This window comes from Siphateles boraxobius, unplaced genomic scaffold (genome assembly GCF_051911475.1).
Source record: "Siphateles boraxobius isolate OS27281-9 unplaced genomic scaffold, OSU_SipBor_1 22, whole genome shotgun sequence".
Taxonomy (NCBI): domain Eukaryota; kingdom Metazoa; phylum Chordata; class Actinopteri; order Cypriniformes; family Leuciscidae; genus Siphateles; species Siphateles boraxobius.
The window spans coordinates 17,853,471-17,875,774 of NW_027508833.1; the positions used below are offsets into that span (position 1 = coordinate 17,853,471).

Genomic DNA, 22,304 nt, shown 5'->3' on the forward strand with positions numbered 1-22,304 from the left:
AAATCACACTTTTTGTTTTGTTTCAAAGTTTTATAATAGTTTCATAGTTGGACATTCAAAACACTTAGGTCTTCAATATCACCAAATTTGGTCTCCACCTTATATATCAAATATACCATAGTGTAGCAGAACTATCACATAATTTAAAAAAGAAAATAAAACATGAGGATGCAATATGTGAAAAGGACTGGACACAAATACAGGAGGAGATGAGAACGGGAAAACAAAGACAGTTAACCGGTTATATTAGCACTGCAAAAACACCCCACAGATCTCTCTGAATGTTCACTTTGGTTTACATCAAGTCTTTGAATGCGATGACGAAGGTTTGGAAACCAAGTGGAAAAAACGTGCACTGAAAACCTGTAGCCAGACATTTCACAGAAGACAAACGTCACACACAAATACACAACTGAAAGAGTGAACGGACCAAATTTAAAGAAGAGCTGAAATAATGCTTCCTTCGCAAAATGGCATGAAATCTCATCCAACGGACACAGTAAACAAAAACATGCCTCTTCTTTCCGCGCAGCGTTCACGTTTGCAGTACAGTTTAAAGATGGGACAACAAGATGTGAGTGGAAAAGCATTCATTTCTGTGGCTCACAAACTATTATACAGATAAATACAGAAAATCTGTTAGAAATCGAGTTGAAATGTCCACTTGCGTTCTCCTCGTAACGTTCGAGTGAGGACCGGAGAACCGACCGTTTTATTTAGAAAAGCAATCGTGACAGTCGTGCATGTGATTCATAGATAACGCTTGTTAAACGCGTGTAGTGAATAATGTTTTAGTAATCTCAGTCTAGAGTCACACTACACAAATAAAAGTAGACATCTGCGTCGGTTCCGTTACAAACAGAACCAGACATTAAAAAAAAGGGGGCTTAAATTGCTGCAATTTTCTTTCCTATTCCTTCCACTTCTTTTTCGTTAAATCACTACAAGCATTGCAACGGCAAATCAAAAACAAGACACAAACGAAAGCAAAGAACATAGGCCTACTCTGTAAAGGCAAATACAATCATGATTGCATTCCTTTATTTTGCAACAAACCCAAATTATTTGTCGCATTAGTGACAAAAAACGAAAAAGGAAACCTCGGGTTTGTCGTCCGGCTGGGGCTAAAGGTGTGTGTTTCAGTATGTGGGGGAACGCAAGAGGGCTGTGTTGTAGTGTCAAGTGATGCCAACTGTTCGTTTGTTCACTCGTCTTCGTCGTCCTCTTCTTCCTCTCCGTCAGAAAGAGTTGGACAAGCGGCAAGCTGCCGATAACCGTCCAGCCACTTCTCGACCATTTGAGTGACAAGCGGGTGGTTCCGCCTCCTCGAGCTCTTCTGCATGGCCACCAAAACCCCCCCTTCCGTCACACAGCAGTCCATCCACTGCCTCAACATGCGCTCCTGCTGCTCCTCTGTCCCCATCTGACGGACGCACACAGTAACCAATCAGAGAGCTTGTCAAGGTACATCAGCAGCTTTTAAACAGGTTCCAAATAGAGTGGTGCAGGTATGATGTCACTTTGTTGGCCAATCGGCAGGTAACATCATGCTGGTTGCCTCAACAAAAACCCAATAGGATTTTTCCATAGGCTTTTGGATTATCACTAAAAACAAGCTCTGTGATCAACAAAAGTTTATGCTACTTACATGTTTTGTTAATGGGACTACACAGGCTGTCAAGGAGATTAAACATCATCACGCCGAACAGGTAAACTCAGTCCGTTTTTACAGCGTTGTTATGCTTATACTGTAACTGTGTTCTTATAAACTAGTCTAACTCAAACTTTCTGGGAAAATGTTTTTAGATAAAAACCGAAAGCTTTTTGATGGTGACTTTGAAGTCATGGGACCGTGGTGTAGTTCATTTATAGCCTACCTTTAGCTTTTTACTCCTGGCGACTGCATTTAGGCTTCAAACTTCATAAAAGTTGTGTTCATCTGTGAAAAGTATCTTGATGGACACAACATGTAAGTATCATAAACTTTTGTTGATCACAGAGCTTGTTTTTAGCAATAATCCAAAAGCCTATGGAAAAATCCTATTGGGTTTTTCTCGAGTGACCCAGCGTGATGCTAACTGCCGATTGGCCTACAAAGTGATGTCATGCCTGCATCACTCTATTTGTAACCTTTGGAACCTGTTTAAAAGCTGCCGTTGTGATTGGCCATTCAAACGCCATTCATTTTCTCCATAGGGAAACTGATTTTTAACAATGACTTATAAACTGTGAGCTAGGAGGTTGTTAATCAATGGCATTTGCTTCCATTGAAGCCATCAGCATTATTTCAACTTATTATTTCAACATTATTTCAACTTATTTTAAAAAATATTGTGTTTAACAGTGGACTTTGTGGTGAAATATTGTGTTTAACAGTGGACTTTGTGGTGAAAAAATACATTACCCATGATGCTTAAATTCACATTATTTTATTTCATTCTAATAAAAGTGCGGAATTACTACTCCTACAGATCACTTTATTCAACGAATTAAAATTGTGGAGTAACGCAGCGCTGTTTCACTTGGGCAAAATGATGATAAATAAATCTTATAAATCAAATAATTCATTTGAGTGTGTTGAAAATTATAACGTTACTCTGTGCGTTCACTCGGTGGCTGCTATGAGACACTTGTTGCACATTGCAGAAAGCTATAACGATGTTAGAATATCATATTAATAAAAGCTGGATGACTTGTGTTGCTAAATGGCATGAAATTAACTTTAAAATATATTGTATGGTGGAGAAAATGCTGTATTACAGTTGCTACAAATAAAGCTCTTTCTTATGCAATGTTTGCAACTTGACAGTATAGTGTTGAGGTGGAGGAACAAGGTACAAACGTGACTCACGGCGAATCCAGAACACAAGATATTAACCGTGTTGAGCTATATAACAATTATTATTTTTCTGCCGATAAAGGTATCCAAAATTCTGACGCAGTGTGAACAGGCCATAACGCCTCTTAAATATTCATGGTCTAGAGTGTTTTCATGTCAGCAGAGCGGTTCTCACCTCTTGTGCAGACAGAAAATGGATGTGCAACAGCTTTCGCTCGCTGTCAACCAACGGCAGGAAAGTGACAGTGACATCATCGTCGGTGTTCAGGTTGGCGCCCGCACCTCGATTATCGTAGCCATCGTTCTCCATGGCAACCAAGGCAGAAAAGTGTCCACGTGTGTAACCCAGAGCGATAGGGCTCTTCCAGCAGAAACTCTGCTCCCATAACAGAGGCAGATACACACCTACAAGAAAACAGTAATTACACAAACTCTGTGTGACTGACCCCAAACACAAACACTGTGTTTGAAGTCAGTCGAGTGTTGACAGAGATATATTGATTGTTTCTGCTGGCAGTTTTGTCATTATAGTAGCAATAACAGCCTGCCAGTGGCTGATATAATAAATCACACAATTCTTGGCCGGCGTAGTCAAACAGCCCACAGAATAATGCTAATGTGCTCACACTAATCATTACTGTGAACACTGATACAATTAATATAATCCTTAGACATGTGCAGTGACAGAATCTTTATAACTAGAACAACACCACACATCAACCAAGTCAATTATGTAGATGAGATTCGGCCATTTGTAGAGTTTTTAAATTAGTTTAACGCACACACAAACACACACTTTAATGTTACATACTATTTATTGCGATTAAATGATTTCACAGCTCTAATTATATATATAAATATATATATATATATAAATATATATATATATATATATATATATATATATACACAATGTCGGTTATATTTTTTCATGTTTTTGAAAAGTTTCTTATGATCACAAAAGCAGCTTTTATTTCATCAAAAAAGCTGTAAAAACTTTTATTACAACTTAAAATAACTGTTTTTTTTTTATTTGAATATGTAATTAATTCCTGTGATCAAATCTGAATTTTCAACATCATTACCCCAGTCTTCAGTGTCACATGATCCTTCAGAAATCATTCTTATAATTGCTGCTTGAGAAACATTTCTGATTATTATCAATATTGAAAACAGTTGTGCAGTTTAATATTTTTGTGGGGAATAAACAGAAAGTTTGATTACCAGAAAGTTTAATTACAGGTCCTTCTCAAAAAATTAGCATATTGTGATAAAGTTAATTATTTTCCATAATGTAATGATAAAAATTAAACTTTCATATATTTTAGATTCATTGCACACCAACTGAAATATTTCAGGTCTTTTATTGTTTTAATACTGATGATTTTGGCATACAGCTCATGAAAACCCAAAATTCCTGTCTCAAAAAATTAGCATATCATGAAAAGGGTCTCTAAACGAGCTATTAACCTAATCATCTGAATCAACTAATTAACTCTAAACACCTGCAAAAGATTCCTGAGGCTTTTAAAAACTCCCAGCCTGTTTCATTACTCAAAACCGCAATCATGGGTAAGACTGCCGACCTGACTGCTGTCCAGAAGGCCATCATTGACACCCTCAAGCAAGAGGGTAAGACAGAGAAAGAAATTTCTGAACAAATAGGCTGTTCCCAGAGTGCTGTATCAAGGCACCTCAGTGGGAAGTCTGTGGGAAGGAAAAAGTGATGCAAAAAACGCTGCACAACGAGAAGAGGTGACCGGACCCTGAGGAAGATTGTGGAGAAGGACCGATTCCAGACCTTGGGGGACCTGCGGAAGCAGTGGAGTGAGTCTGGAGTAGAAACATCCAGAGCCACCGTGCACAGGTGTGTGCAGGAAATGGGCTACAGGTGCCGCATTCCCCAGATCAAGCCACTTTTGAACCAGAAACAGCGGCAGAAGCGCCTGACCTGGGCTACAGAGAAGCAGCACTGGACTGTTGCTCAGTGGTCCAAAGTACTTTTTTCGGATGAAAGCAAATTTTGAGTCTGGCGGAAGACTGGGGAGAAGGAAATGCCAAAATGCCTGTAGACCAGTGTCAAGTACCCACAGTCAGTGATGGTCTGGGGTGCCATGTCAGCTGCTGGTGTTGGTCCACTGTGTTTTATCAAGGGAAGGGTCAATGCAGCTAGCTATCAGGAGATTTTGGAGCACTTCATGCTTCCATCTGCTGAAAAGCTTTATGGAGATGAAGATTTCATTTTTCAGCATGACCTGGCACCTGCTCACAGTGCCAAAACCACTGGTAAATGGTTTACTGACCATGTTATTACTGTGCTCAATTGGCCTGCCATAGAGAATCTGTGGGATATTGGGAAGAGAAAGTTGAGAGACGCAAGACCCAACACTCTGGATGAGCTTAAGGCCGCTATCGAAGCATCCTGGGCCTCCATAACACCTCAGCAGTGCCACAGGCTGATTGCCTCCATGCCACGCCGCATTGAAGCAGTCATTTCTGCAAAAGGATTCCCGACCAAGTATTGAGTGCAACCCTGAACATAATTATTTGAAGGTTGACTTTTTTGTATTAAAAAAACACTTCTTTTATTGGTCGGATGAAATATGCACATTTTTTGAGATAGGAATTTTGGGTTTTCATGAGCCGTATGCCAAAATCATCAGTATTAAAACAATAAAAGACCTGAAATATTTCAGTTGGTGTGCAATGAATCTAAAATATATGAAAGTTTAATTTTTATCATTACATTATGGAAAATAATGAACTTTATCACAATATGCTAATTTTTTGAGAAGGACCTGTATATTGGTCATTGATATGAGAAATAGCTATGGAAAACCGAACAAACAACATTGTAATATCTACACGATAGTGTAACGTGCTTAAAGACAGCTCACCCTGAAAGCGTGTGTATCCAAGCGTCTCTCCTCTGAAGCTCTTGTAATATTTCACACCGTACACTATGATGGGCCTCCGAAGGATGTGTGCCAAAACAAACACGTGCGTCTGCTCTAAACTCGCACCCGGCTGCAGGCAGATGAAACAAGACAGAGACAGAGAAAAACTGTAATAACAATAAACTTATTTGCTTTACTAGGGAAACCTCAATCATATGGTTCATTACGAATAATATAAATCGACGTGAAACGCCATTTGCAAATAGGGGTGTGCACGAATAGTGGAATATTCCATTTGAAATAATTATTTGAAAAATTAAGAACAGAAAACACAAACTTCGTTGGCACACCGTTATCTTTGTGTCCCTGCGATGTCTGACTGTGTAGGCGGAACGCGTTTTCTCTGCAGCCGGACTTATTGTTATCAGACTGAGGAGCCAACTTTCACCCAAACAAGTGGATATTCTTGATTTTCTCAACATGTGAAATAATATAAACACGCCTATATATGTGCATCCTGGTGGCCAATCTTCACTGATTTTACATTCCAAATGGCGCACGCTGCTTCATTAATGGGTTTTTTCGTTCTCTCTGCTTGAGCCTAAATGATTTTGTTCTGTATTTTTTGTTTTGTTTACACACATTGTTTTATGTTTTCAACTAAAAGAAAAGATATGATGTAACCTTGTTGTGCATATTGCCTACTCATAAGCTTGTTCAGAAATGGTGACAAAAACTTAATGATTAAAAAAATAACGTCTTTCTCGTTTAACTTCATTTAAATAATCACTTTTTTTTTTATTATATTTTTAATATAAAAATTGCCCTGTTTGCAACCCATTTTGTTGTCACTATTTGGCATATTTCCCAGTGAAAAAGGATATTCAATGATCCACTTGAAGCAGCCAAAAAGAACAATGGGTTGGAAAAGCTGGAGTGGGTTTTTACATCTCGATGAAAGCTTACAAAGGAAAACGTTCTGTTCCTTCAGAATAACATGCACTGATGAATCGTTCACATTAAAACCACAAATGTGTATTACCAAAGTGAATAGGGTGAGTTCTGATTTCATGTTGGCTTCAAGCACAATGAACCTGTCCAAAAAGCTGTATGGAAATGACAAAATAATGGAAAAATCCAGCCCTCATCCCCTCGGTGTGGGATGTGTGTCTGTATGTGTGCGTTTCTGTATGAGTCAACTGCAGGTATCTCAGTAGGTGGTGGTGAAATATTAATGTTTTTCCTGCATCTATCAGCAGCAGTAAATCTGGTTGTTTACCTGACTAGCTAATGATAGTATAAACGCCCAGTCCTCCTGCCACTGCTCCTCCCGCAGAGAGAAATGCAAACCAAAGCTCTGGGAATACCAGGATTCCCACTCTTTCCAGCGCGTATAGAACCTGGAATACACACACATTATATCTGGGATGAAATCCACAGGATTACCGATTTGCTGATGAAAACATGCATGATGCTGCCCATGCAAAACAATACTAGGGTGTTCTGGATGGTTAAAGGTGCAGTAAGCAATTTCTGAGAAGCACTGTTGAGAGTGGATCAAACCGAGCAGCACAACACACTTGTAGCCAATCAGAGGTAGGGGGCGTGTCCACTCATGATGGGGAGGAAATATTGAGCCAATCAGCAGCAGAGGGCATGTCCACTCATGATGGGGGAGGAAATAGTGAGCCAATCAGCAGCAGGGGGCCTGTCCACTCATGATGGGGAAGAAATAGTGAGCCAATCAGCAACAGGGGGCGTGTCCACTCATTATGGGGAGGAAATAGTGAGCCAATCAGCAGCATGACTGAGAATTTCGCATTATTTCTCAAGAAACATTATTTTGCTTTGCTTCAGCTATGATGAAGAGACATCCATTTTGGGAGCGGAGAAATGAAGGGAGGGGTGTGTTTGTTTGGGTTGATTTCAAATATCATCAGTGTTTACTGCACCTTTAATGTAAACCCAGCCTACTAATTTCCTGTCTTACCAGTGAGAGCAGTCGTGTAAGCTATCGTTGAGGCTCTTTCTAAGGACTGAATCTTTGTCGTAAATTCCCCATGTGGCCTGTAGCACAGAATCCAGAAGGCAATCTCCCGCGGTTCGGTTCCACAGAGCATACAGCCGGCTGTCCAGACGCGTGCCCAACTCCAGAGACCAGTTAATGATGGGAGACTCTTCTTCCAGCTCTGAACACAGAATACATCCTTTTCTCAACCCGTTTCTTTGCACATCTAATGATACATTTTGTTTCTGCTAGCTGCCAGCAGATCTTCAGGGATGCAACAGAAATAGACCAGCTAAGGCATTTTCTAGATCAGTTTCTTCTCAACTGGTGGGTCGCAACCCAAAAACAGGATGAAGGTCTTTTTCTGATCTGGAACAATACTAAATGTAAAAAAATTGAATTCAACTAACCGTATAATTGTGGATCATTAGGACAGCAAATAAGCTGATTTAAAATAAAATGAAAATAAAAACATTCCCATATCTTTTGATGTTAGTGTTCAAAAGTGTTAAAGGTTGTGCAGCCAAACTTTACAATATCTTGGCACACTGTTAACTTGGTAGAAGCTAGTTAAATTAGATGCCAACGTGGATAGCTTGAGTTACATCTTCAATAAATATAAACAAAACTATGCATGGTAAAAGAACATTTGACCCAATTTGTATTAAATACAGGTTAACTTGCAAACAAGGCCAATGTTGTGCTGACCAGAGCGCACAATAATTGAATTTCAAGACACGGTCCTGAAGTAAAACTAGTTGAGAAGCACTGATTTAGATTTTCTTTTGAGCAACACATATTAATCCTGGAATACACCAAGCCAACGCCGACGAACTAACGCTGTTGAAAGCCGACTGTGTTGTCGCCTTGCGCCGCCTGCGTCGGGGAAAAAAAGCTGCACTTGAACACACCGAGAGAACTACAGCCGACAGTCAGCTAGCATGTGTGTTCTGCGCCTGCGTGTAAATGAACTCTATTTATCAATCAAAAAGGGAAACCGACGCTGCAGACTGTAGATACACAAACCATAAACAAAGCAGTGCGTGCTTACCGTTTTGAATATCAATCCTGCTAAACACTTTCTTTATTCCACTCCGCTCATGTTAATATTGAAATATTCACCAAGGAACACTCAAGAAAGATGACATAACATTGGAACAGCCTTCTATCTGTACCGTTTTGACTTCTTTGCTCACCGTTTTGCTATTATTCTTGTGCACTAACTCGTTCACTAAGCTGAACAGCCAATCAGAGTTCTCTCTCTTACCGACAGCCCGATGCCGATTTGGCTGAAAAAAAGCCGACGAGGACCAATTTCAGCTGACTTTTCAACTGACCAATTTCAGAGAAAACTTCGGCCGACGCACAAAACGCTTGGTGCGCTTGGTGTGTTCCAGGCTTCAGACTCAAAAGTTTTATTTGTTGCCCATTATTTATTTGGTGCCCATTTTTAAGGTATAAAATAAATGCAAATTTAAAAAAAAAAATCACTTTACCTTTTTGCACATCTCGATCCAGAACCTCATCGAACAGTTTTTCTTGAACATTTGGGGGAAGGTCTTCAATATCTTTGAAAAAAATATAAATATTTTTCAGTTACAACCCTACGGTTTGTAAAATGGGACATATTGTGGATTTTTATTCCACTTTTAAACATACTTTTAAATAGTTTTCCTGTAAAGTATTTAAGTAAATATAATTAGATAGATAATAGCAACTTTTACTCTACTTGACTACATTTTTAAATAAGCATATGCACTCTTTAAACCATTATATTTGTGATGAGTAATGCAATTACTTGATGCATTTTGCCAAAGCCACTTATAAAACATATAACATACTTGTATAACAGCTTATAACATAACACAGCACAACGCCTGCTAAAGCTGTGGTAAAAAGGAGACCATAGGAAGTTTTTTAATGGATGTCTATGGAGGAGAGGCTTCACTATGCTGAATAAACTTCTTTTGAGGGTAAATGGCTTATTATTTAATGAATCAACAGCCAGTCGGCTAATTTTCAACATTTATTTTGATTGATCTATTTTTAGAGTTTACACCAAAAAAATTCTGTTTTATAAGAGAAGTCAAGGACAATTGCGCGACAGATATGATTCAGTTCATGAGACTTCTCATTCATTTCTATGGTATATGCAAACAGTGAATGACTGTCACACAACTCTGAAAGAAATTCAATGATGTCAAGGCTGTAATGGGATTGATTATCAAGGCAAGCGTGATCCAAGTTGCCGTTATGCTTTATCTAATAGTAGACCAACGGACCCTCATATCGCCCAATAATTAGACCATTTCTGATTTTGCATGGCACACAACTTTTTATGTAGCTGCAAAAGAAGGTGGGCATTGAAGGTACTATATCTTGTGCGTTTTACCCTTATTAACACAAACTTGTCAACAAGGCTACTTGTGCAAATATGAGTGCATTAGCAGGTAGTTGCTGAATCGCAGGTGCTTCATATATGAGACGAGGACATGACTGCAATCGGAACTAATTATCCATCATACTGAAGAGACCTTTTTGAAGGGTATTGGTTTACCATGCCCTTTTTGAGCACTTGAGCTAAACTGAGAATGAGCTGTCGACTTTGATTTATTGCAATATTGGAATGTTCAGTTTCATTTTGATTTTAGAAAATAAACATGTTATTGCTCTCCTCACAAATCAATCGTTTATTGTTTTTCCCTCGCATGTCTCTTACAGGCTTGTGCAAAATTCAGAATTTCAGAATTGTCCTCCATTCAATTCATTAATTGGAATTTGTATTGAATTGACTCTGCCCCACAGGAAGTTGAATTTGAATTGGAATGACAGGAAGTGGAATTAAATTCATGGCAATTCAAAGAAATTCTACTCAGTCGCACATAGGGTGACCACAATCAAACAAACCAAATGTGGGACGATGTGGGACATGTTACCAACACTAAAACATAACCTGAAACTGTTATATAATGTCCATTTAACTTAAAAACATTTGTATTCTGCATTTCAGCTGATAAAAATACTTTTTTATTTAGTCCCTTCCAGACAACACAATTACATCACAATGTAACATAACATGTCTTTATTTTACTTGCCATTTAAATTCAACATCACTGAGCAAGGCAGCAGGCATCATGCAGATCACTATTTTTGAAACAGTTCTGACTAAGTCCAACTAAAATCCAACAAAATAAATAATGAACAAATAAAATATAAAACAACATGAAATTAGTTTATTGACAGCCTTATATATTAAGAATATATTACACCAAACACTTTCATATTTTTAGAAAGGATGTGAATTAAAACAACTACAGCAGGCAATAAGTTGATAAATTCTGTTAAATTAAAATTTTAATTTACCAAATTATCCATTTGTTTTCTGACAGGGAACACATGAACGAATCACCGCTCAACATTTTGATTGACAACCTACTAGTGACCGTGTTTACTCCTTTCTTTTCAACCATTGGATATGATTTTAAAAACGGCTGTTGTATTTGTACTTCTGACGAAGCGCTGTTAAATATAGGTGAAAAACTATGGCGCAAAAAGAATAAATAAAATGCTTTCTTAAAAAGGCAAAAGAACGCATGCACATTTTCTTAATATGATAATTAAAAACAACTGTTCTCAATATGCGACGTGAGGGACAAGGGGTGAAAATGCTGTGCGGTACAACACAAAGCGTGACGGGTGGTCACCCTAGTCACACAACAGAAAGAATATGTTGAATCTCACATACATTCAGCGTTAGGAAGGTTACTTTGGAAATGTAATTGCTTACTGTTATAAGTTACCCATTATAAATGTTGTTTGGATTATTTTATTTGGATTACTTTATCAATGTAAATCAATTTCCTTTTAATTTGATTAGTAACTAATTAAATTACACATTTTACCTCAGTAATACAACTAAATACAATTACATTCATTTTGTAATTCAATAACATAATTTCATTACAGTTAACTCACTCCTCAACCCTGCATACATTTTGTTCTATATATATATATATATATATATATATAAATAAAAACAAATATCCACCTAAAATAGTTTTTTTTTTTTCTAAAGATTTACTAAAGTAATTCTGGGAGTCATGTTCTGAGTCATGTTCTATCATGTTCCACAAAATTATAATTACAATAAATCAAACTTAATTATTTGTTCTGTGACTAGAGCAATCATATCTGACATATACTGTAAAGCTTCATTGTTAAACACTTCACTTAAAATATCTATATGAATTTCTTAGAATTTGTTTTGAATTGCAATTCTGCTTCCTTTAATTCAAATTCGAATTGTAATTCTAGATCCTGTTTTTGACATCAATTCAAATTCAAGAATGGAATTGGAATTTTAGGAGTCAATTCAATTCTGAATTTTGCACAAGCCTGGTCTCTTAGGTGTTGAGCACTAGTGCATCTTCGAGCCTATATTCAGTACATTTACATTTATTCATTTAGCTGACGCTTTTATCCAAAGCGACTTACAATTGCTATACATGTCAGAAGTCGCACGCCTCTGGAGCAACTAGGGGTTAAGTGTCTTGCTCAGGGACACATTGGTGTCTCACAGTGGATTCGAACCCGGGTCTCTCACACCAAAGGCATGTGTCTTATCCACTGCGCCATCACCACCAAGTACAAGTAAAATAATTAGTACTGTTAAAAAAAGATACTCTAATGTACTCTAAGGACTCAAGTCGTATTGGAATTAATGACTTGTAAATTGTAATGGAGTCATTTTCATCTTTAACTATGTTCGTTATTCTTTCTAATGTTATATAAGGGGAATGTCCTTAAAGCAATAGATCACTTAAAAATGAAAATCTTGTCATCATTTACACAACCTCAAGTTGTTTCAAACCTGTATGAATTTCTTTCTTCTGCTGAACACAAAGGAAGATATTTTGAAGAATCTCGGTAATACCGGTGTGAAACAACTTGAGGGTGAGAAAATGATGACAGAATTTTCATTTGAACACTCTGAACTATTCCTTTGAATACTCTTGGCCATTTTGAACAGCGCAAAAAAAAAATTACGAAAGCTTGATTGACCGTTTTTATACTTGTATTTCATTATACTTGTATTTATTTACTACAGCATTCTATGATTAATTTAATAATTTCATTATACATTGATTTATTTAACTTAGTCTGTTAAATCCATCCAGAGTGCACAATAAAACTGTGATATTTTTGGTAGCGAGAATCATTGTTAGTGTTTTTTAGAGTAAAAGTTAAAATCGGCCCACTCTGAATAGGTCTCTGTGACCCATGTGGTGTAAAAGCGTGAGATCCCAGGGCGGGAGGTTTGCGAGTGATCACCTGCTGGTAATGTGAAGGTGACGAGGTCAGTGAAGAAGTAACAGGGGAATTCTCCTTTGCGCCTGTGAAGTGCTGCCGCCACCTCTCTGCGGATCTGTTCTGTCAACTCAGGACACACCAGAGCTGGTATACATTTTGCCGTCTGCTGAGACACCTGGAATACATTTGCAAACAAACAATCATTTTGTAAGACTAATTCTGTTTTGACCTCACTTGACCCCCACATACGCGTGTAAAACTCTGACCTCCGTGAGCAGCACCGCGAGCATGTCCTGTCTTTGGAAACGGATGGCCAGATGCACCAGCGTGAAACCAGCGTCAAACGCAGACGGGCGGTTGAGAATCCGCACCTCGTCTGAGGTCAGCTGACGTGCGATATCACCACTTGATGACTTGTACGCCTCCACAGCGGCCAGATCTCCCTCGACTACACCTGATGAAAGTGTGCGTTACATATGAGCGAGTTGATTTCCGCTTTGACAACCAACTCTTTCATGTTCAATTCCCATCAGATCTATAGGAGCAACAGGAATTTCCCAGAAGACAATGATGATGCTTTAGAGATCATTGATTTCATACTTTGATGCAAGAGAGCAGACAGAAGTAGCAGAGTCCACGAGAGAGAAAAAAAGTCAGCTTGTATCAAACCAGTGATGATAATAAAGGTTTGATACCAGCTGATATCAAAAGATTCAGCTTTTAATTTCCACTTCACATTACAGTTAAGCCGCATTTACATTACGTAACACTTTAATGTAACACTTTACATTACGCTCTCATTTGTTAACACTAGTAAACTACATTAGTTAACATCAACTAATAATGAACAATGCTCCTAGACCAGAGCATTAATTAAAGGAATAGTTCAATTAAAAATTAAAAGTTTGTAGTAATTTATTCAACCTCAAGTTGTTTCAAACCTGTATGAATTTCTTTCTTCTGCTGAACACAAATGAAGATATTTTGACGAATGGAGGTAGCCAAAATGTTGATGGACCATTGACTTCCATAGTATTGGACTTCCATAGTCAATGGCGTCCATCAACTGTTTGGTTACCGACATTCTTCAAAATATCTTCATTTGTGTTCAGCAGAAGAAAGAAATTCATACAGGTTTGAAACAACTTGAGGGTGAATAAATGATGACAATATTTTCATTTTGAAGTGAACTATTCCTTTGATCTTAGTCAATGTTAATTTTTAAAAACAAAAGTTGTATCTGTTAATGCACTAACATGAACAATGGACAATCATATTTGTATTAACTGACATTATTAACAGATTAATAAATGCTGTAAAAACATTCTACCATTAATGTTAAAATTAGATCTTATTGTAAAAGTGTTACCATATCTTAAATTTTTTTTTAAATTAAACCCCCCCCCCCCAGCTGATTAAAATACATTGAGCAAGGTAGAAAGTGAAGAGAAAAGATCCTGCAGCATTTGAGTGCTGATACAGACACTCCATCTAACGCAATGACTTTCAGACACTTTTAAAATGTGGCTAAATACAATTTGGGGAAACTGTATCTCCCACTAATGGGGCTCATTTCTCACCAGAGCAGGCGTTCAGGAAGAGCCAGTCGCTTCTCCTCATCCTGTTCCGGATCTGTTTGAGTTTTTTAAAGTCTGCCTCCTGCTCATTATCGCTGCCCACTGCTCCAGACGCCAGCTCGATCTTCACCTCTGCTTGCCCTTTACACATAGGGGGAGAGAGTTTCCTCTGCCTGCCCCGGAGACCCCCGCTCCCCCAGCCTCCCCCCGCTGTCCTTACGTTATCCCGCTCCTGTTCGTTTACTATCGACGGGGACGTGGCGCTCTCCGCCTCTGAATCTTGTTGGGGCGGCTCGGGTGTACTGCTGGGTTTGGGGTGGTCGCACACCACACACCGGAGACTCTTTGGCCAGTTCTCGTAGGTGCAAACTGAGCACGGCCATCGCTGCGCGTGCATGTTGAGCCGATTCCGGTCGTTGTACTCCTCGCAGGGATCCGAGGTGACTGGGGAGGGTCTGGAGCCCGAGTCTGAAGTCTGGGGGGCTTCCGACGGACTAAGCGGACCCTGTTTTGAGCCCTGCTGCCTCTGACTGAGGCACTGCGTGCAGCGGATGGCGCGAGGCCAGTTCAGGTAGGTGCACATGCGGCAGGACCATTTGCTGCTGGTCTCGGGAAGCTCATCTGCGATCCGTACCCGGGGTCGGGCGCTGGAGTCGGGGCAGATGAGCAGAGTGGAGCCCCCCTGGGTGGTGCAGAGCTGGGGGTCCAGGCTGGAGCTGCTCTTGAAGGGTTCCTCGGTGATGATGGGCGCGTTGTGCCTTGGGGCCCGACACATGGTGCATTTGATGGCGGACGGCCAGTTCTCGTAGGTGCAGTACTCGCAGCTCCACTTCAAGCCAAAATCTGTCATCCTCGCTCGCACCGGTCACACCAGCTGATCGCCCACCCCCCCCTCCCTCCCCTCCGCCCGCCGGTCCTCCGTTCTTCACCTGCTTTCACTTCCTCACAGTCACAGCGCCTCCAGCTTCTCCTGCAATAATCACAGACAGGCAAATTTTACTTCTGGCTGGGAAACGAACTATGCTGATCAACAGTAATAGGAAAATATTTGAAATACATTGGGCTCCAAAAGATCCAAGATCATGAGTGAAATTATAATAATTTTTTTATTATCAACAACAGCAAAAAAAAAAAAAAAAAAATATATATATATATATATATATATATATATTTGAGGTCAGTAAGTATTTTTAAAGGAATTAATCATTTTTATTCAGCAAGGATGCATTAAATTTATCAAATGTAACAGTAAATACTTTTACTTTGTTACATAACAATTCTATAATTCTATATTCAAAATATTAAGCAGCACAACTGTATCCAGAGCTGATGATAATAATTTTGAAGGAGGAAATTCAGCTTTGTCATTGCAGGAATAAATTACATTTTAAAATATATTTAAATAGAAAATAGTTATTTTAAATAGTTTTTTTTAAAAACACTTTTTTAACTATACTTTTTAAATAAATGCAGCCTTGGTGAGATTTTTTAAAAAAATGTACCGACCCCAAACTTTAGTTTGAATACTATTTGGTTTGTCCCACTGGTTTTCCACTTTTCATATAATTTGATTTAATTCACGAGTTAAGAATAAAAAACCTGATTTGAGAATGTTCCAAGAGCATCTTGTGCTCCAATAGACCTTTTGAACAGATGAGTTACATGGTTGATGTCACAAATTTGATTACATTTGATTAGTGACCTAGAAATAGTCCAGGAGATTTTGACATTTAACCTTTCTTTATTATAAATTTGTCAAAATCATGAATGCCATGTTTTCAATGTTGTTTTACATTTTTGGACCCCACTATATACAGTTGTTAACAATTAAATACAATGTTTTTTTCTAAATTACTAGGTAAAGATGTTACCATGCAGTAACGTTTTGCATTTGTCCTAAAATATCCTTTTTTTTTACCGACTATTATAAACTACCATGCACTTGATTTAAATAATGTATATCAGCATAAATCATGATGACACCCGTGACAGTATGTACATTCTGTGCTTTTCTCCATGTCTCTTTATATAGTAACAGACACAAATGTCTGTCTTTTGTCTTTTCCCCTCCCTCTATGTGAGTGACCTTAATCTTTACATTTGCTGCTGTAATAAAAACGAGCACAATACATTTTTTCTGAAAGGCTTTTTAGACCGGAAAGTTGTTCAGGACTCTGGATTATTCCTGAGTCATTACCAACAGGTGGGTTACAACAGAGATGAATCCAGCTCACTGGGGCAAACGGTCACATCCTTTGACCTACATTCCTACACTCTCATTTGGTTATTGGATTAGATTTTGGTTATTAACATTTGCTTAAAAAAAAGGGGGGGTCATCAATCACGATGACCTAGATTTCCCTGACAAATTTGTCCTATTGTGGTAACATGGTACAGTGACGTTATGAAGATGGTAATAGTGTGGTACTGAATAATTCACATATACAGTACCGGTCAAAAGTTTAGACCAACTGTTTCCAACATCGATAATAATTCAGCATATTAGAATGATTTCTGAAGGATCATGTGACACTGAAGCCAGGAGTAAAGATGCAGAAAATTAAGCTTTGCATCACAGGAATAAATTATATTTTAAAGTATATTCAAATAGAAAACCATTCATTTATATTGTAATAATATTTCACACCATTACTGTTTTTTCTTTATTTTTGATCAAATAAATCCAGGCTTGATGAGCACAACACACTTCTTTCAAAAAATAGTCATATTTCCAAACTTTTGACCGGTAACTTACTATGCCAAATAATGTACATGGAAGTCAAAGAAAACCAGGTTATTATAACCATGGCACGTCCATAAAAACATGGTATTATCATCATTCATCAAGAACAACAACTATGGTAATTGCCTCTTTTATATTACATTTAGCTCTACTTTTCATGCCCCACATTTGGTCAAAAACAAACATTTAAAAGTTCACAACAATGGGCCTATTGGTTGTAGCCTGTAGGTTCAATGTTTTCAAAGGGTCAGAATCTGTCAGACTGGATAGTGAGCTGTCAAAATGCAAGACGCAATACTGAACCCGCACAAATGCTGTCTAGATAGGCATATATCACATACCTCTTGTTGTTACAACGACAGGAAATCTGGCTATAACGGTGAGAAGATTTTTTTTCTATAACGGGCGATGTAAATGGAATGTAAGAAGCATTTCCGCCACTACAATGTATCAAGTTCAAATGTATACAGCTCAAATGTATCACTAGAAACTCCGCGCTGATGCATTGTAAACATTCTCGGCTCGCTTCGGAATTCCCCACCGAGGTGTCGATTTTACCCGAACTACAACAACACCATAAATAAAGCTCTTGTGTTGGTATCGGCACTGTAAATAAACACATACAGCTGACTTCTACTCAGACTGTAAGCTACACTGTCTGTTGACATTTTCACTTCCTTAAAAATAAATCACCATAAAATAAATAAATAAATAAATAAATATTTATGTAAATTATAGCTACCCGAGCATTAGGAAACTAAAAGATAATATGCATGAATGTGCCCTGTTGCATATACTGTTACAGTGATTTTCCCCCTCCCACAGAAATATAAAGGCCCTTACCTGTCTTTGCACTCCACACTTCAGTTTGCAAACACTGCCGTTCCCGAGTTCGCCCTCCTGCAAACCGAACGACTGTCCTACCGAAACCCAATCCGATCGGGTCCAAATCCAGCTCAGCACCGACAATCTACCGCGACAGCAGAGCGATTCTGCGTCCGAACACCCATGTTATTCCTCTCCCTTCCTCTGAAACCCCAAACACCACCGCGATCTTCGGATCAAAGCGGGTTTTAAAAGGTTTTCAACACCGGAATTCCCATATCTGTTGCCGATGTTACCAATACTAACTGGCTTTAATGGCGGCGGCACAGGAGCGGGGGGTAAACCAAAATAAACCTACTCCGGAGATACTGGTAGGAGGGATATCACCTGGATCAGCTGGCACATATGATTGGCTCTGCCTCCGTAAACACCGTGGAAACCAATGAGGGCGCATTTCTTTCGTTAAAGGGCTTCACGGCATACTTCCTTCATGAGCAATAACAACCAGGAAACTGTAACTCTTCGTCCGCCATGTTGGCTCTAAAAATACCAGGGTGGAATATTAGATTTCACTCTGGATTGGAGCCAACATGGAGTGTGTTTCGTGTGTTCGGCTCCCCTGCCGAGACCAGTGGGATGATGTCATCGTTTCAGAAAGATCTACCGCAGCATCATCTGCAGTGACATAAGGGCAGTTTGTCAATGCTAACAAAAATAAAAGAGTTTACTATATAGCTCCAGGGCCGTTAGATTGTTCTGCGTGAAGCTCTTTTATGTTAAAACAATAAATGTCGGGCACAGTTTTAGCTGAACAATTAGTTCCATTTACTAATTTATTTAGTAGATGCTTTTGTCCATTATCAATGTATTCGTTTTATAAAGTAAAGACTGTTAGCTTTAGAATACAAAATACAATAGTATTATTTATTCCAACATTTTTTATATCTTCTGATTATTTGTGTCAATAACATTTATTTAGAGTACATTATGTCTATTATTAGTTAGGGTTAGGTTAGTCATAGTCAGTGAAATCACATACCCCCCCCCTCCCCCGTTGATTATTATGTTTCGATTTTAGAAGAATATTTCTATAGAATATAATATATTCTATAAATCTAGAGAAAAACAGTGTTGCATCAGTAGTAAAGCGTAACTTTGTCGCCATCCAGTGGTTTCAATAAACTACTGCAACAAGATTCAAAATTCATCCCAGAATAGAAAACGAGAAAAGCAATGAGATGTTTTATAGTTATATTTATATTACACTTTATTACATATGATATATAAATATATATTTACGCAATATATATATATATATATATATATATATATATATATATATATATATATATATATATATAATTATATTAATATATATTATAGGATATTTACACTGTACAGTTATTTTCATAACTAGTAACTATTAAAAATGTTTCCCCTCTAAATTTTCCTTACAATGACAATTTTTTATTTTATGTCATAATCTTCTCTGTTAATGCGTCGGTCACGTGACACGCGAGAACCAATGGCGTTCGGCGTCAATATCAAACCTCTAGCGGCGCGTCTCGGCCTGTCTATGGTCTCGACTCCCAACCGGTCCCAACTCGACCGCGAATAATAGACAGCAAAGGCAGACTGGAAGACGTTCTCAGCGGAAAACGACTTCCTTTGAATTCTTATTTCCCCCTCCTTGCTTTATGTTCCAAAGCGTGGCTGGAATGCGAAGTTGAGAAACGTCAAAGATGTAGACGACAAGTCACGTGAGAGGAGGCAGTGCCTCCACGTCGCTGTGATTGGCTGGTGTTTGGGTTTAACGGTTTAACAAGCGCTCTTTGCGCAATGGGCCTGATGGCTTCTAAAAGTGGTGAAAATGTACGGATTATGTATGAAAGGACACAGTTTATTCACTCCGAAATCATCTTTTTGGTCACGTCAACGAAATGAACTTTAAATGAAATGTAACTCGAAATGACCCGTGAATAAGCCGGTAGCTGCTAGTTATCAAGTAAATTGAGAATGCACCTGCCTGCACCATCAATACACACCCACGATGCGGTGTTTACTGAGGATTTGGTGATTATTTATTCGAAAACAAGGTGAATGATAATAATAATAATAATAATAATAATAGTCCAACAGTTTATGCCAGTAAATCATTTAAAAATATATATTATTGTTTCTGTATGATTTTACGGTACTTTTATTTTGAATTAGTTTTAAAATGTTAAACACATAAACGTTTTAAGATTTTAATATTAAACAAATAATATAAGCAGAAATATTAAAATATTGTTTTATAGCGCTGTTCTTTGTGACTTTATCTGTTTTAATGTACAATATTATCATCAGCTATCATTACTGTACCATTGTACTGCTATGGTATTTTTTGTAAGGAGAGGTGGAAAAATGTATATTCTGAGAAGGATTAGAGAAAATAAGTGAGATTTTTTATTATCATCAAGGAAGTAGTTGTATATTTTAAGACTTTTTGGCCTGATTTTGCAAACAGGGCTTAGATTGAGCCAGGATTAAGCCTTAGTTCAATTAGGACATTAAATTGCTTTTATAAACGTGCCTTAAAAAAAAAAAAAAAAAATTACTGTTGTGCTTCTTGAGACAAAACAATGGCACTGACATATTTTAAGATATCTCAGTGCAAGTTGCTTTCAGTTAAAACAGTCGAAACATGCATTTTAGTCTTGGACTATCTTAAACCTTGTCTGTGAAATCGAAGGATAAAGTTAAAATCTATAAAAACGGTGTAGCCTATATTGCTCTTATATAGTAACAATGAGTGTGTCTTTGTCTGTGTTTGTTACTGCAGAAGGACAGCACTCTCTCTGATGTTGAGCATCTGTGTTTTTACACAGTTCTGCTTCCTCTCTCATCCGAAGCCACACCCACCAGGGCCCCCACAGCAAGATGCACCAGCCAATGGGAGAGCAGCACGGCCACTCCATCACTCCTCAGTTTCCAAGGTAACTGGGCTTGCTCTCCTGAAAGGCGCTACATCATCAGCATCCGTCCATGAGGCAGGCAGCCTGCAGTGGATCGTATAGCAGGCACCTCCCTCACACAACCGCACCGGATGGGAAAATGGAGTAGGTAGTGCTATGGTGAGTACCCGGCTTCTGTCTTCGGCTCCTATGGGCTGCTAGATTTATGCTTCTTTTGATTAAAAGCAGGGTAGATTTGAACATGGATGAGATATGATACTAGCAGGAGTTATAGGGAAAGTGTGAAGAGATATAGAGAGAGAGAGCATTGTTGAAGTGGCCTGCATTGGAAGGACCTGACGCATGCACAAATAGTATCCACAAGGGGGGCCAAACATACATTGCCTTTTCTTTTTGCAGTATTCCTGGTTCTGTCTGTGTGGTCGGGAATGTGAGCTTGTCAGTGTGTGTGTTCTCCACCCGCCTTACACGGAAGCGTGACCCAGTGTTTTCAGCTCAATAGCCCTGCTTGTTTGTTTGTGTTGAGCACGTTTCTAGGTCTCTGTTGCATGTCAGTCTTTATGGTGCTGCAGGGTAGGGGATTTACAGGATGGGGAACGCAGGATTTAAAGAGCAGTTGTGGTCTGGTGGGTACGCCTGTGTCATTGCTTGGTCATGGTTGTCTCTCCTTTAGATGCTGCCTCGTCACCTTGGGCCCAAACACACGCCCTGCTATGGCTGGTGTTGCATGACACATGCTCTGAGATATTAGAATGGATTTGCTTTCTTCCTGATAAGGCCGCATGTGTGCGTGTCCTAAGGTGTGGTGTTGCACCACAGGCTTACAATTAGAATTCATGTTTAACTTGGCTAAGTTAACTTGGTGAAAAAAAAGGACGTATTATGACTTGATGGTTTTCTTCAAAGGGCACAGTTAACATGCTATAATATATCAGTGCTCATCATATAATTATACATAGTGTACATAACAATATATACTGTACACAATAACATACAATGCGCTATCAGGGGGACACCTCTGCATATAGTGAAATGCTTCAAATTTAATCTTTTTCATTATAAAATATACTATCAGCATAACAGTTCAAAGCTGAAATTTTAATTTTGTAGTGTTTGAAAAGGAATGTCTTTTTGTGTTCTATCTGGTA

At 38.5% G+C, this 22,304-nt stretch overlaps 2 protein-coding genes across 4 annotated transcripts in view; one reads left to right on the forward strand and one right to left on the reverse strand.

Annotated features, from left to right (window-relative positions):
- Positions 1-9: 9 nt before the first annotated feature.
- Positions 10-18,715, reverse strand: zranb1b (zinc finger, RAN-binding domain containing 1b). Its single transcript, XM_077238926.1, has 10 exons — positions 18,218-18,715; positions 14,635-15,601; positions 13,321-13,508; positions 13,076-13,229; positions 9,241-9,312; positions 7,727-7,925; positions 7,016-7,136; positions 5,737-5,866; positions 3,015-3,244; positions 10-1,423 (listed from the first exon to the last, which is right to left on the reverse strand). The coding sequence occupies exons 2-10, from the start codon at positions 15,479-15,481 to the stop codon at positions 1,205-1,207; spliced, it is 2,160 nt and encodes a 719-aa protein (XP_077095041.1). The 5' UTR covers positions 15,482-15,601; positions 18,218-18,715; the 3' UTR covers positions 10-1,204.
- Positions 18,716-21,176: 2,461 nt separating this feature from the next.
- akap6 (A kinase (PRKA) anchor protein 6) overlaps positions 21,177-22,304 on the forward strand; it is a 164,292-nt gene continuing 163,164 nt past the window's right edge. For all 3 annotated transcript variants that reach the window (XM_077238906.1, XM_077238908.1, XM_077238907.1), the window contains exon 1: positions 21,177-21,315. The gene's annotated coding sequence lies outside the window, so the exon portion shown is untranslated. The remainder of the gene's footprint in view (positions 21,316-22,304) is intronic.

Coding starts and splice junctions, on each gene's coding strand:
- zranb1b (XM_077238926.1), bottom strand. CDS start 15,481: ATGACAGATTTTGGCTTGAAGTGGAGCTGCGAGTACTGCACCTACGAG. Junction 13,230..13,320: donor TCGCGGTGCTGCTCACGGAG/GTCAGAGTTTTA, acceptor AATGTATTCCAG/GTGTCTCAGCAGACGGCAAA. Junction 7,137..7,726: donor TTACACGACTGCTCTCACTG/GTAAGACAGGAA, acceptor TGTGTATTCCAG/GTTCTATACGCGCTGGAAAG.